Raw genomic sequence first — 16,823 nt, 5'->3', positions numbered from 1 at the left:
TGTTCCTGCTTTTGTGTTCTCGTTTCTTTCTCTGTAAGATCAAAACATCAGGTGTGTAACTCCAGACTCGCCACCGTGGAGTCGATCCCATGCACTCTAAGGTCCTGTCCACACGGCAATGGATTCAGGTGAATCTGATAAAATTGTTTATTGTTTCGGCCTGGCGTCCACACGGCACCGGCGTTTTGGGTGCCCCAAAACGAAATCTTTTGAGAACGGGTTCCAGAGTGGAAAAATCTGGCAACGGCGCCGTTGCGAAGTCGTCTGGATGAGTAGAACGGATTTGTTTACGATGACGTCACAACCACATGACTGTGAGTGCTTCACGCCGGGTACAAGTGTAACAAACTCGATGCGAGTTGTCAACAAATCCTATAACTTGGTTCATGAAACGCGCTTACAAAATATTTTCACTGTGAATATTTATTGTGTAATGGTGCAAAGTGAGAGAGAGAGAGAGAGAGAGAGAGAGAGAGAGAGAGAGAGAGAGAGAGAATAGCCCTTAGGGCAGAGTCTTTAGTCCAAACACTGCGGAAGCAGTACCAAACCGCGCACCGCCTGTGCGCTTTCCAAAAACAATCCCGCCAGCAAAAATAGGAAAAAAAAAAAAAAAAAGGAGCGATCTCACCTCTTCAGATGTTGGTTTAAGTCCGACAATACATTCCTCAAAAAGGGCGTAGAAGAACAAAGTAATCCATCAACGTGTAGCATTCAATTTATTCCGGACCATTAAAGAATTCTGGAGGATAGCAGAATGTTGGAGTACCGGCTTCCATCTACCCCCGTTCATTCCTCTTTCTGCGTCTTTCGTTTTACGTTACTGATTAATAATCAAAACTTTATGTGGCTGATGCTACAGAAGAAGGGGTTTATGCGCATGCATCTACTTCTATTGTTCTGGTGTCTCCGATGGGACCGTCTTACAGCGCACGTAGAGGTGTGGCATGTGTATTGCATCGTTTTCAGCAAGCGTTGCGTTGCCATATGAACCTGATATTTTACTGATCCGTTGCCCATGTGGATGCGATATTTAAAAAAAAAAAAAATCTCGTTGCCGTTGCCGTGTGGATGTAGCCCAAGGCTAAGATAGCTAAGCGCTAGCTAGAATGATTTAGTTATCTGTCCAGAAAAATGACACGTCATCGCTGTAACCTTGCTCAATCTTGCAGCTGCACTCACTAGACAGGCTTTCCTTTTCTTTTCCGCTGGAGGGAAAGCCGAGTCCGCCATGTTCACCCACGCCGACTTGTTTTGGTTAAAAATAGATCAGACAGACACGCCCCTTGGTGCTCACATGATATGATGTGCTGTGAGGTTGCTGTTCGCTTGCTTCGGCAATCTCTGGGATGGTAAAATGTGGGACGCTTTTTATCTCGGCAAAACATTTACACACAAGATACACGGTGTGTGTGTGCAGCAGCGAAACGTCTCGAAACTCCAACAGCGATAGAAATGGAACATTTTACCCAGAATTCAAGTTTGCAGTCAGTAACTTTAAATTAAATGGCAATGATGTAATATGAAAATGTTTACCAAAAAAAAAAAAAACTTCTTGCACTAAACTTTCTCAAGAGAGGGAATGTGGACATTTTGTTGCTGCTTCTGTTAATGTGATTCCCCCCCGTGGGTGTGCGTCTCTCTCTGTCTGTCCGTCTCTCTCGTCCTCTCTGCCTCTGGCCGTCCGTCTCTCTCTGTCTGGCTCTCTCCCTCCCTCCCTCTCTCTCTGTCTGTCTGCCCCCCCCCTCTCTCTCTGTCTGTCTGCCCCCCCCCCCCCAGTGACTGTTAGATTCAAATTTGAAGTGAAAACGAGTGGTGCGTGCAGCTTACAGTGCGTGAATACGGTTACCAAGCAACCACAGCATGCAGACGATGGTGACGGCTTTAAGCTTCGGGTGATAACAGAGTTCCTCAGTACGTCATTTCCGGTTTACTTTTTCGGATGGAAATTCAGCACGATGATGCACATTTACTGGGAATTGTTTACTTTTAGACTGCAAAAGAGCCTGTTGACAACGGAACGATCAGGAATAAAACCTGATCGAAAAGCTGACAGTTTCAGCGCATGCGCACAAGCCCACAGATTCACCCTCCATCCCATAATAACAGTAAGCTTCCTTATTAAAATACGCTCCCTGGGTCGATATTCTGGCTGGAAGCACTTTGACATGATGATCATTTACACCGTCAATACAGTAATGATCATTTTAAGCTGGAGGAAAGAAAAATGGGGGGAAAAAAGCAGGAAATATTTCACTTTGGTGTTGTTTTACGTGCCGTGTTAAAACAGTTTGATGATATTTCGGATCTGATGGAAACGTATAAAATCAGTCGAAATGCATTTCATCTTCGTGCGACCTGATTCAGGTCGAGATAGTGTCCACCAAATTTTCAACATACGTATTTTCTCACTCTGGATGGAGAATAGCGTTCTGTCGGGCGTGCAGGGGATGGATCGCGGCTCAGGAACAAAAATCAAGCTGAATATCAGGGACGAATACAAAGGAATCTGAAATGTTCATGATTAAATGATCTTTGGTTGAAGTCATTCAAGGGTGTATTCAGACCAGGATAGTTTGATAGTTCACTTGCTTTGGTCCGAACCAAATGTTTTTTTTATTTTTTCATTTTGGTGCGGTTCGCTTTCACACTGTACATTTTAGTAAGCGGACCAAAATCTGTCAACAAAGCCACGCGCCCTGAGGTCGTTCAGCTATTGGTCAGAGACGACACGCGCACAAAGCGTTAAGTTCAAAAGTAGCCATGGAGGCTTTCCGTGCTGTTATTCTTTTTAATGTCATCAAAGCTATATGTTTTTTCCAGTGTTTACTGTTTTCACAATTGTGCGATTACTATGCTGTTGTACAAGTAATTTATCAACGACGATGACAAAGGGCAAGGCGGCTACGGAGGATAGCGCTGATGAGCGCACATCATGTTGTGACAGTTCTGGCTCTTCACGCAATAGATGAATTTCTTTTTTGCGTCGCTAGTACCGCCACTTTTTGAAAGAATGTCCCTGATTTTAATGTAGGTCTGACGGAGTTTCTTCACTTTTAGCCGACATTGTTCTGGGGAGCGCGTGAACCCCTTCTCCTTCATTTTCTCACTGAATACAGCAAACACGTCGGCATTTTTGTGTGTTCTCTCCAAAAGCTCAGATATGTGGACATCTGCCCATATATCCACAAGGGTGCGCGTTTCTTCCTCGGCCCACGTTTGCCCCCTACTCATTTTTTGTACTCTGTAGTCTAGCCTACCACTGGTCTGAATGACTGTTGTAAGGTTCCCTTGACAACCGAAACAGTGTTTGCACTTTGCGGTGGAGTGTCAAGACTCTGTTTCCCATAATGCTCGACAAACGACGGAAGCTCCCGAGGTACAAAAAAGCAAAACTGTCGGATTAGGTCCGGTCTGCTTTCACACCTCCAAAAGGTCCGCACCGGGGTTCCTTTGGTCCGGACCGAGTCCGACCTTGCAGCTCGGTCTCGGTCCGCTTGTTTGGTCCGGACCAGAGTTCGGTGGTTTGTATTCAGACCAACCCAAAAGGTCCGGACCAAGGGAAATTTGGTTCGTTTGGTCTGGACCAAACAACGTAGGTGTGAATACACCCCAAAAGTCATCTCTGATGCACACACAGAGGCCAACATCGAGCTCTTTCACCATCATACACAGACGTGTGTGACACTGTATTCATCCCTTTAATCACAACTCATCTGCACAAAATTATGCGCACACACACACACACACACACACACACCATTTATCAATGTCATTTTCACAGGAAATACAGGCTGATAAGGGGTATTAAACTCACCTGCAGCAGATCGCTCAGATCCAGCAGCATGTCTGACACACGATCCGTTAAAGATTTACGCCTTAAAACACACATCCTGTCCAATCACTGTGATTTATGAGCACAAAAATTGCGGCCTCGACTCATTCAGTGTCTCGTCAGGGTTTGTGACAGAGTGTCAGCTGTTTTATTAATCTGTTCTAATAAACGTGGAGATTTAAAAAATTAGGTTGCTGTTATTACACTGTTCTTGTGATGGGTCGAGGAACTGTCTTTATTACCCATAATGCACTGCAGGGTGTTGGCATTGAGAGTTCGGGAGCGGACTTGGTCATTTTGAAAATGTGAAGGAAAAAAAAAAAAATCCCAGATTTCAGAAAATTTGGGCTGATAAAGATGAAAAGCGTTTTTTGAACAAACGACGACACCAGGGGTATAGATCGCATATTTCAGTTTTCTTGATTTAATTCATGATGGGAACATCAAACGTCCTCATGACCTTGACCGCTGAAGATGGATTAACGAACCAACAAACATCAGACGTCCAATATCCCCATTACGTTTTTTTTTTTAAGCAAAAACCATCTTCAGGATTTTCACACGACTAACAGAAACTGATTCATTTGCATTTTCTTGTGGAAATTTGTTTCGAAACAGCGAAGCGTTTAAAGAGAAACACCATTATCCTCTTTTCTGCTCTTCAGTGACTCGAAATCATTTGCATCATTGCATCAGAAGGCGCACGGTACAGATGAAATCTCACACAATAACAACACGACTTTAATCTTCATGCTGAAACGTGAAAGCCGTGATTAATCACATCACATGGAAACTTTAATACGGGTCATTCACAATCACACCGTGCGATAAATCAGTATCACAGAACTGATTAACAAATTCATTAACCAAAAACGCAACGCAACCGAGCACCCGGGGCAACCCTCGCCACGGAGACGGGCACACCTGTGCGACCAAGCGCTCGGGTAACGGGAGAATAACAAAGGCCCTTAAGGGATTACTCGCCACGGCAACCGAGAGATCATCCACAACCAAGACACTGATGATGAAACGATTGACTATTATGGGATGCATACAATTCTATAACAATCAGTTCGTAAAGTTGATGCAGTTTGCACAATAAAGCGGGATCTAGAAGCTTCCACGTTGGAGCTCCATTCGCGTCGTAACTCCAGGACACAACAAAAGATGAAAAAACGTTCGACACAAAATATCTCGAGGCTGATCAACTTCATTGGGGTCGTGAGTTTAATTTTCCACTGAACTCTTCCTTTAATGATTGAGTCGTTTCACTTCAGAAGCGGAGTGGAAAAGTCGGAAAGCCGTAAGCTGCTGAGCTTCTGCGACTCGCTGCCTCTAATTAGAACCAGAGGAGCTACTGTGCTATATTTAACCCTCCCACTGGGAACCCCAGCTACAAACACCACACGCACACGGGGCGCACTTCTCGTTCCTTCATTCTGTTTTTCTTTGTTCTCCTACGTTCCTTCCTTTTCACTCTCTCGTTCGTTCTCAATTTCTTAAAATTATTCATCCAATTATTACAGTGGGGAAAACAAGTATTTGATCCCTTGCTGATTTTGTTGGTTTGGCCACTAATAAAGACTCGATCAGTCTGTAATATTAATGGTAGGTGTAGTCTAACATGCTGAGACAGAATATCACAAAGAAAATCAAGAAATCGACTTTAAAGAATTTGTATTAATTTATTTGCATTTTATTGAGGAAAATAAGTATTTGAACCCTCTTGCCAAAAGGACTTAGTACTTTGTGGCAAACCCCTTATTAGCAAGCACAGAGGTCAGACGTTTTTTGTAGTTGATGACCAGGTTTCTGCACATATTAGGAGGAATTTTGGTCCACTCTTCTTTGCAAATGACCTCTAAATCATCAAGATTCCGTGGCTGTCACTTGGCAACTCTGAGCTTCAGCTCTCTCCATAGATTTTCTATAGGATTCAGGTCCGGAGACTGGCTGGGCCACTCCATGACCTTGATATGTTTCTTCTTCAGCCATTCCTTGGTTGCCTTGGCTGTATGCTTTGGGTCATGATCCTGCTGGAAGACCCATCCACGACCCATTTTAAGCTTCCTGGCAGAGGGAAGGAGGTTTTCACTTAGGATTTTACGGTACATGGCTCCGTCCATCCTCCCATTGATACGGTGAAGTAGCCCTGTGCCCTGTGCAGAAAAACACCCCCAAAGCATAATGTTACCACCTCCACGCTTGACAGTGGGGATGGTGTTCTTGGGGTCATAAGCAGCATGTCTCTCCCTCCAGACACGACGGGTTGAATTGATGCCAAAGAGCTCAATTTTGGTCTCATCTGACCATAACACCTTCTCTCAGTCACTCTCCAAGTCATTCAGATGTTCATTGGCAAAGTTCAGGCAGGCCTGCACATGTGCTTTCTTAAGCAGGGGTACTTTGCGAGCACTGCAAGATGTTAGACCATTGCAGTGTAAAGTGTTCCCAACTGTTTGCTTGGTGACTGTGATCCCAGCTGCTTTAAGATCATCCACTAACTCTGCCCGTGTTGTATTAGGTCTATTTCTCACCGTTCTCATGATCCTGGAAACCCCTCGAGGTGAGATCTTGTTTGGAGCCCCAGACCTAGGTCGATTGATGATCATGTTGTGAGTCTTGTACTTGCGCACAATTGCACCAACAGTTGTCACCTTAACGCCCAGCTTCTTGCTAATGGTTTTGTAGCCCATACCGGTCTTGTGCAGGTCTACAATCTTCTCCCTTAAATCCACAGAAAGCTCTTTAGTCTTTCCCATGTTGGAGAGTTTGGAGTCTGACAAACTGATTGATTCTGTGGCCAGGTGGCTTTTATACAAGTCATTAGTGATATCAGGTGTCTTCAATTTAGGTGACAAGGTAATTTGGAGAGTCTAACTTGTCTGTATTAACAAGAACTCTTGATGGTTACTAGGGGATCAAATACTTCTTTTTCTCAATAAAATACAAATAAATTTAGATATTTAAAAGTTATTTTCTGGATTTTCTTTTTGATATTCTGTCTCCACGTTAGAATACACCTACCATTAAAATTACAGACTGATCAAGTCTTAGTGGGTAAACCAACAAAATCAGCAAGGGATCAAATACTTGTTTTCCCCCACTGTAAATTCATCTCATCTCATCATCTCTAGCCGCTTTATCCTGTCCTACAGGGTCGCAGGCAAGCTGGAGCCTATCCCAGCTGACTACGGGCGAAAGGCGGGGTACACCCTGGACAAGTCGCCAGGTCATCACAGGGCTGACACATAGACACAGACAACCATTCACATTCACATTCACACCTACGCTCAATTTAGAGTCACCAGTTAACCTAACCTGCATGTCTTTGGACTGTGGGGGAAACCGGAGCACCCGGAGGAAACCCACGTGGACACGGGGAGAACATGCAAACTCCACACAGAAAGGCCCTCACCGGCCACGGGGCTCGAACCCAGGACCTTCTTGCTGTGAGGCGACAGCGCTAACCACTACACCACCGTGCCGCCCCCACTGTAAATTACCTACTAAATTTCTTTGAGTCGTGAATTCACCGATTCATTCATTCCTTTCTTTCATCTTTAATACATTTTCAATATTCGCGCCTCGCCCTAACCCAGCCTTCCTCTTTGAACTTTTTGGGCCGTGTCCAAACCTGCATTGCAGTTGGTGCATTTTTAGAGAATTCTCCCATAAATGTATGCTGCAGTCTTGTTCGACTGTGTTCCAGCGTAATAACTCGAACACACAAAACGCCTTTTCTTTTCCACTGAATGGCATTTCTATTAGGGCTGCTCGATTATGGAAAAAATAATAATCACGATTATTTCAGTCAATATTGAAATCACGATTATTCAAACGATTTTTTGAAACAATGCATTTATTCAGCATTTCTCTTTAAAACAAAAAAAAACCTCTTTGTTATCGGTCATTTATGTTCACCTTTCTTTCAAACTGAAAATAAACACAGCCTAGAAAAAAGTTTGCGATTTATAAAACAAAATAAAAATATTCTTTTGACATAAGACCGAGAAAAACAAATGTACATTCTACCCAGTTGTCCACAATCTCGAGAGGGCGATGCATAACGTTTGTCAAACTCGTTTATCATTTTCTTAAAACCCCCACCCTCTACTGCATTGATAGGCTGCATGTCTTTGGCTAAATAATATCCGATGGATGCTGTGAGTGCGTCGTGCCTCTCCGAACTCGTGGCATTGTAGAGAGTGGCTGAAATGGATGGCTGCATTGTCTTGCTGGTTGTGGCGGCATCGGCTTTATCTTTTTGTTTGTTTTTTATTGTTTCGTCGTGAATAACTTTATGGCTCAGTTTCAGGCGGTTGAAGAGGTTTGTAGTGTTGCCAAGAGGCGCAGATACTACCTTATTGCAAATCTTACACACGATGCGCTTCTGTTCCACGTCGGATTCTTCGAATCCAAAGTGATCCCATATTACAGACGTTTTTCGTCCCTTTTTGTCGACCAACCGATTCTGCCCTCCTTCTGTCATCTTGCGAGCCTACCTCGCGCCAAACAATTCACAATCTCTGCTCCTTTCAGCTGCGCGAGTGGAGAGCCATAGAGAGACACACACTGCTTCCGCCGCGTGAGTGTTGTCGGCAAGTCTGCGCATGGGCCCGCGGGAAGGAAATGTATTGCGTGTGCGCGTCCCTGACAAATGGCAAAATAATCGTTTCAACTCGATTATATGAATTTTTAGATCGTTTGACACAAAAATCGAAATCGTGATCAAAATTTGATTAATTGCACAGCCCTAATTTCTATACCTAAAAAGATAAAAACAAAAAACATTCAACATAAAATTTTGACCTGTTTCCGCACATGCTGTTAAAATTTGAGGTCAACTGAACGAGAATTGGCAAAGTTATTAGATTGTGAAATTATATCACATTTTTTTGAAAAACACCGTGTTTATGGCCTGACCCCATCTCTCCTATTTTGACCCCACCGCTCCTCTTCCTCGTCCTCTCCTGACCCCACCTCTCCTATTTCGACCCCTTCTCGTTCAACCCTGCCACTCCTATTCCTCGTCCTCTCCTGACCCCGCCTTGCCTATTTTGACCCCGCATCTCCTCATCCTCTCCCGACCCTGCCTCTCCCATTTCGACCCCATCTCTCCTATTCCTCGTCCTCTCCTGACCCCGCCTCTCCTCATCTTCTCCTGACCCCACCTCGGCTATTTCGACCCCTCCTGTTTCAATCCTGTCTCGCCTATTTCGACCCCGCCTGTCCTATTCCTTGTCCTCTCCTACTTTGACCCCGCCTCTCCTATTTCTTGTCCTCTCCCAACCCCGCCTCTGCTTTTCCTCATCCTCTCCTGACCCCGCCTTTCCTTCTGTTGCTCCTCCCCTAAAGGATACGGGGCGTGCCCTCTGTCCGACACACCAGGTAGAGGCAGGCGGCGATAACGTGGGACGACTTCCTCCCTTGGGTCAGGCGTTTACAGAGCGCCATCTTGTAGAAGTTGAAGGCCGTATTCAGGCAGTGCTGGTTCATCTGCAGCTGGTGGCCCAGGTGATTTATATTCCTCTTCGCTAAACAACAAACAAAAAACAAACAACAAGTTTCTGTCTCAAGAATAAAAAATATTCCCATTTATGCAGCATACAAGAGTCAAGGATGGAGATACTATCCACTCAGAAATGTATTTAAAAATAAAAGGTTCTGCGTATCTCCTTTAAGGTGTGTAACAGTACGGGGTCGTCGCGGTCATATTTTTCATTTCTAAATTCTCCACACGCTCTCTATTGGGGACGGAGGGGACACGCCCTCTTCTTCCACAGCCACGCCTTTGTAATGTGGGCAGAATGTGGTTTTGCACTGTCTTGTTGAAATGTCCCTGGAAAAGACGTCGTCTTGAAGGCAGCAAACGTTGCTCCAAAATCTCAGCGTACTTTTCTGCATGAATCCTCCATCACAGAAGTTACCTTTACCAAGGGCACTGACCCAACCCCATACCATGACACACCCTGGCTTTTGGACTTGTTCCCGGGATCAGTCTGGATGGTCCTTTTCGTCTTCAGAGCACGCGGCGTCCATTTCTTCCAAAAAAGACCTGGATACTGATTCATCTGACCCCAATACCCGTTCCCACTGAGCGATGGTCCATCCCAGACGTCTCCCAGCCCAAAGGCGCTTCTGGACACAGTGAACACAAGGCTTCCTTTTTGCACAGTAAAGTTTTAACTGGTGTTTGTGGATGTAACTCTGTATCATAGCTTGATAAAGGTTTGCCAAAGTAATCCTGAGCCCATGTGGTTCTATCAGCTGGAGAGGAATGACGGTTCTTGATGCAGTGAGGGATCAGAGATCGCAGGTGTTCAGATTAGGCTTGAGCCCTTGCCCTTTACGCATCAAAATTCCTCCAGATTCCCTTCATGCTAAAACAGTACGAGGAATAAGAACCAAGGCAATGAAAAAATTTAAAAATCAAACTTTACAAAAGCCCCTCAGGGAAGAATATAAAATAACTGAGAAGTGTCTGGCATGTCCCCTTTCAGAACGCGATGTGTCCTGCTCAGATCCTCTCAAACACTCTTCTACTGACTGTACCGTGCACTCGGTAAGTCCACCCCTCATGTCCAGTAAGCAGAGCTTTGGTTGTCCAAGAAGTGAAAGAACGAAGTCATGTGACATGGACACAGACTCATTAATATTCAAATTGGAAATGTAGAATTTAATCAGCACCTAGTTTTGGCACAGTAAGGAAAACTCTCTGCTTCTCTTATTACACTGATGACGCGATGCAAAGCTAAAAACACTCCTGATTATTTTAAAAACAGAGGAACTGATGATTCAAGTTTTTTTTTTTTTTAAAGTGTCGCCAAATGATAATTAACACAGCCGTGACTTCTGAAGCCGCGTTTTGTCTTTCAGCAGAAATGATCGTCCTCAGCATGAATTATTCACACTCGGACTCCTCTGATCATTCGATGTACGGCGAGGTCATTTCAGCAGTCAGGAAACACAACTCGGAAGAAACGCACTCACACACACACACACGATAAATCTTCACAGCGTCCCCAGGATCTTCATCACACATGGGACATGGACGGCTGTGCCTGAACTCACAATCACACACAAGAAAGACATCTGTCATCTGAGCTCACTCTTTGACAGCACACACACACACACACAGTCCTAATTTCAGATCCCTGCACCTCTGCTTCTCTCGGAGCCCCCGGGAGCGATGCTTACCCAAAAACCCCTTTCTGTGCATCTTTGCAGAATCACATAATCAGGCCTTTAAATCAGTTACTGCTTCTTCCTATCGCTCTCAAAGGACAAGTTAAATTCATTACAACCGAAATGTGGCCGAATCCTGCGACAAATAAGACGGCAATAAAATTGAGTGAAAGAAAGAAAAAATTAATCCCCCCCCCCCCCCCCCCCGCACCACTTCATGTGAAAATGTCAGTGTGTGACATTTGGCAAATTTCACACAGTAATATGATGAATAATGTAAAAATATTATTAAATAACGTTGATCTTATTGAGAAAGAGGAACACAAACTTTTAAACTTGCATCACTTGTTTTTCCATCATCAACAAAGACCATTTAAACGTTTTTGTTATTCGTGATGATGAAGGCACATCCGTGAAACCCAACACTGAAAGGCTTACGGGTGCACAGACTTTTGCACATACATCAGCTTTAAATGATAAGCAAACTCAGTCGTTTGCATATTTGTTTGTTCAAATCATCCTGAAATAAATAACTGTCGCAAACGCTTGTGCGTGTGTTCTCAGTGTTCACTCACCGTTCTGTAACGTCTGCGCTCTGGACTCCTTCCCCGTCCCCATTAAGTTTCCACCCAGAGACGGGACATTTCCCGGAGCTGGAGCACAAAAACACACACATTCACCACCAGCAAGACTCAAAAATTCCCAGAAAACAAATAAAACTAAAATTAAAAACGCACAGCTTTTGGTCCAGTAATATGTTTTTCAATAAAATGGCGGCCTCTGCTGGTTACAACCCTGTACTGCAGTTTATACAGAAAGGTACTTCTAGTCTTTTATCACAGAATGAAAGAAAGGTGAGAAGAAAAAAAAAAAGTGACCCTGCAATCAGCTGCTAGTTTCTGGAGTTGGACAGTGCTCTCAATGTACTAACCTACAAAACACACACACACACACACACACACACACACACACAGTGGATCATTATGATATAGAGGCCGACATCGTGCGACTCAGATCACTCAGCTACAAAGGAGTTCTCACACACACACACACACTCTTTTCTCAAGAAGATTTCAATTCATTTCCAATAAATCCATATTTTTCTAAATACTAGTGAATCAGATGGCACTGAAGTGATCATAACATTTTCCTCTTTAAAAAAAAAAAAAAAAAAACACTTACCACTGAATGAATCAATGTTTCACTGCAATATTAAAATAAAAAAAGTTTTGAGGTTTTTGTGAAGCTGAAACAAGATTATTTTTTTCTTTTTCATTTCCAACCAGCAGCTTATTAGTTCTCGTCTTTTGATGTACATAAATATATAAAATTAGCTTTGGACATATTTTAGTACGTATTTGGATATTCTTTTATTTTAGAGATCTCGATGATGAGAAATTACGGCAATTTTAATTAAATAAAAGTGAATTTTTCTCTCCTTAAAACGACACTGAATGAAAAAAAATAAAACCCGCAGCCATCAAGGATTATTCCATCAATATAAACTCGGAAAGAGGAGTTTTCACCAAAAAGGTGGAGTAACAGGTGTGACGGAGTCAAAACTGGGCGTGGCTTATGTTCAGTTTTATCATCTAGCTAATTGTAATATGTTGAGTTCACCAAACATGGGTTGGCTGAAAACAGGGTCAGTTACAGTGGTGCTTGAAAGTTTGTGAACCCTTTAGAATTTTCTATATTTCTGCATAAATATGACCTAAAACATCATCAGATTTTCACACAAGTCCTAAAAGTAGATAAAGAGAACCCAGTTAAACAAATGAGACAAAAATATTATACTTGGTCATTTATTTATTGAGGAAAATGATCCAATATTACATATCTGTGAGTGGCAAAAGTATGTGAACCTCTCGGATTAGCAGTTAATTTGAAGGTGAAATTAGAGTCAGGTGTTTTCAGTCAATGGGATGACAATCAGGTGTGAGTGGGCACTCTGTTTTATTTAAAGAACAGCGATCTATCAAAGTCTGATCTTCACAACACGTGTTTGTGGAAGTGTATCATGACACGAACAAAGGAGATTTCTGAGGACCTCAGAAAAAGCGTTGTTGATGCTCATCAGGCTGGAAAAGGTTACAAAACCATCTCTAAAGAGTTTGGACTCCACCAATCCACAGTCAGACAGATTGTGTACAAATGGAGGAAATTCAAGACCATTGTTACCCTCCCCAGGAGTGGTTGACCAACAAAGATCACTCCAAGAGCAAGGCGTGCAACAGTCGATGAGCAGGGATGAGAATGGGACATTTAAAAAAAAAAAACCTCTGAAATGTCTGACAAGGGCAGACCTAACGCACACAAAGCGTGCATGGGGGGGGTTCAAAGGGGGGTGCGCCTTATATATATATATATATATATATATAAAAAATGTTTTCAAATTCAATGATGGTTTAAAACGTTTATAAACTTCTCATCTCATTATCTGTAGCCGCTTTATCCTGTTCTACAGGGTCACAGGCAAGCTGGAGCCTACCCCAGCTGACTACGGGCGAAAGGCGGGGTACACCCTGGACAAGTCGCCAGGTCATCACAGGGCTGACACATAGACACAGACAACCATTCACACTCACATTCACACCTACGCTCAATTTAGAGTCACCAGTTAACCTAACCTGCATGTCTTTGGACTGTGGGGGAAACCGGAGCACCCGGAGGAAACCCACGCGGACACGGGGAGAACATGCAAACTCCACACAGAAAGGCCCTCGCCGGCCACGGGGCTCGAACCTGGACCTTCTTGCTGTGAGGAGACAGCGCTAACCACTACACCACCGTGCCGCCCCTGTTTATAAACTTTAAGATAACAAATATATATCGTGAGCGATAATGGAGGTAACCGTAATGATATATTAGATTCCTCCTGACTCTATGTTTGACAATTTAAGTAAAACGTACCTTTGTGCTTTTTTGTTTTGATGTGCTCCTGGATGTTTCTAGCTCCTCTGTTTCCATAATTGATCATATCTGAGCACAGAACACACAGAACCTTTCCTGGCACGTCCACTTTTTGGATATGTTCCGTCAGGCACGTCGTCACAGTTTGTGTCCCTATCTGCACGGTAACGCTACTATCGAGCCATGCCCATCGGAAATAGTTCTTTATCCTGTTTGATTTATCGATTTCCCTGGCAGAGCCCCGGTGGGGGCCCAGGGGGTGGGAGCTAATGATTTTTGGCTATTTTTTTTTTTACCCCAAAACCATTAATTTTATCAGCAAAAAGTTGCAATTTATTTGGAAATAAATTCCCCTTCTTGGTGGACTACCAGGTGAAAATGATTAATATGGGACAAGAGACTTGTTTTTAATCAATTCACATTTGATGATTTCAAAAAAAAAAAAATCAATGCACCTTTTAATATAAACGAGCTCTACAGTATTATATTTCTGCATTTTAGCTATTCATGTCTTTGAATACTCTAATCCTTTACAATGAAGTGCAAACCAGAAAAAAGTTCTGTCATATAATTCTCTGAAGCTTTCTTCTGATGTTATCATGGTAGCAGGAGGTCTTGCATATTAAGCAGGCAACATTCAACATCACTCATCACTTCCCTTTCAACTGCTGTGTGAACTAACGAGGTTTTATCTGGACAGGATGTTGTGTAATGTAATACAGATACCATACGGTCAATCTGAAGATTGAGATGGTGATTTTGAATTAAAGGATAGGCATGTACAATGGGCATTACATATTGGAATTTTTTTTAAATCAAAAACTAAGTTCATCTCGGCCTAAAAAACTTGGACAGACGCTCCCGCGCGGCACATGCCAGCAATTCCCCCCTATGAAATGGCCAATAAGTAGGAGAGTTATACACGGTATCATACCTAAAATTCATCTCATCTCATTATCTCTAGCCGCTTTATCCTTCTACAGGGTCGCAGGCAAGCTGGATCCTATCCCAGCTGACTACGGGCGAAAGGCGGGGTACACCCTGGACAAGTCGCCAGGTCATCACAGGGCTGACACATAGACACAGACAACCATTCACACTCACATTCACACCTACGGTCAATTTAGAGTCACCAGTTAACCTAACCTGCATGTCTTTGGACTGTGGGGGAAACCGGAGCACCCGGAGGAAACCCACGCGGACACGGGGAGAACATGCAAACTCCGCACAGAAAGGCCCTCGCCGGCCCCGGGGCTCGAACCCAGGACCTTCTTGCTGTGAGGCGACAGCGCTAACCACTACACCACCGTGCCGCCCCATCATACCTAAAATTTTATCAGAAATATAGATATGATACTATGATTCTCCCCAACATGCTACATTAGATAAGCTAACCCCATTTATAAAAGATACACACTTATATATGACGTGTATTTGATATATATGATGTATATTCATACATTGTTACTTTACGGAAATCTTCAATAAGTTTGGTCTTTTCATGACAGCCCGTTGGAGACCTAAATATAATGCACACGAACTGACACTCCTCACCTCAGCATGTTCTTTACAATCATTTAAGCCACCATGGGCAATGCTGAAACCACTGCTGCAAACAGTACATCGCGCGAAACGGTCATTATTGTTGACCCTTATTAGACAGGGAGATTCTTTTGTGTAATCTGAGCTGAAGTGGGTTTTGTATTTTGGTTTTTTGGGGCGCGCGCGCTTGTTCTCTGCCATGCCGATCCTGTAGGCTGCACTGACTCAACTAAAAACGTCGGTCCTCAAGAAAAGGGATAAAAGCCCGCCCGTACTGAAAGCTGATTGGCTTATTTTGCTGAGTAACCCAATCAGGATGCTCTTTATCTGGCATGCGCTACATGAACAGGCACACGCGCAGTCTCTCTCTCGCGCTCCGTCATATGCGCACATTCTAAGACGCGCGAGGTAGACAATGTTGCGCGTGCACGCTCTTGCTCTAGATTCCGGGAGATATTCTCCAATTTGCGGGCATCAGGGAGCCGCTATCAATATGCGGGAGACTCCCGAAACTTCCGGGAGACTCGGGATGTCTGCGTTATAAGGTGACCACAGATCGTTAACCATACACACACACACACACACACACACACACACACCGAACCCCCCCCCCGAAATTTTCTCAATGGATTTACATGTTTCACAAAAATGACATTTTCAGCAGGAAAAACTCGGAATTCCGCGGATCTGCGGAAAATTCTCATCCCTGGACGAGGTCACAAAGGACCCCAGGGTAACTTCTAAGCAACTGAAGGCCTCGCTCACATTGGCTAATGTTAATGTTCATGAGTCCACCATCAGGAGAACACTGAACAACAATGGTGTGCATGGCAGGGTTGCAAGGAGAAAGCCACTGCTCTCCAAAAAGAACACTGCTGCTCGTCTGCAGTTTGCTAAAGATCACGTGGACAAGCCAGAAGGCTATTGGAAAAATGTTTTGTGGACGGATGACACCAAAATAGAACTTTTTGGTTTAAATGAGAACCGTTATGTTTGGAGAAATGCTGGAATGCAGTGTTTTCCTAAGAACCTTATCTCATCTGTGAAACATGGTGATGGTAGTACAGGTTTGGGCCTGTTTTGCTGCATCTGGGCCAGGACGGTTTGCCATCATTGATGGAACAATGAATTCTGAATGATACCAGCGAATTCTAAAGGAAAATGTCAGGACATCTGTCCATGAACTGAATCTCAAGAGAAGGTGGGTCATGCAGCAAGACAACGACCCTAAGCACACAAGTCGTTCTACAAAAGAATGGTTAAAGAAGAATAAAGTTAATGTTTTGGAATGGCCAAGTCAAAGTCCTGACCTTAATCCAATCGAAATGTTGTGGAAGGACCTGAAGCG

The 16,823-nt window shown here is 43.7% G+C and overlaps 1 protein-coding gene across 1 annotated transcript in view; it reads right to left on the bottom strand.

Moving 5' to 3' along the window:
• Positions 1–16,823, bottom strand: part of brf1a (BRF1 RNA polymerase III transcription initiation factor subunit a) — an 86,260-nt gene that overhangs the window by 60,828 nt on the left and 8,609 nt on the right. The window contains exons 3-5 of the mRNA XM_060925222.1: positions 11,596–11,673; positions 9,196–9,369; positions 3,815–3,846 (exon numbers count right to left, since the gene is read on the bottom strand). Coding sequence (XP_060781205.1) covers positions 3,815–3,846; positions 9,196–9,369; positions 11,596–11,673 — 284 coding nt within the window. The remainder of the gene's footprint in view (positions 1–3,814; positions 3,847–9,195; positions 9,370–11,595; positions 11,674–16,823) is intronic.

This window comes from Neoarius graeffei, chromosome 7 (assembly GCF_027579695.1).
Source record: "Neoarius graeffei isolate fNeoGra1 chromosome 7, fNeoGra1.pri, whole genome shotgun sequence".
Taxonomy (NCBI): Eukaryota; Metazoa; Chordata; class Actinopteri; order Siluriformes; family Ariidae; genus Neoarius; species Neoarius graeffei.
Note: the sequence above shows the minus strand (reverse complement) of the source record. Positions and strands in the feature narration are given on the sequence as shown.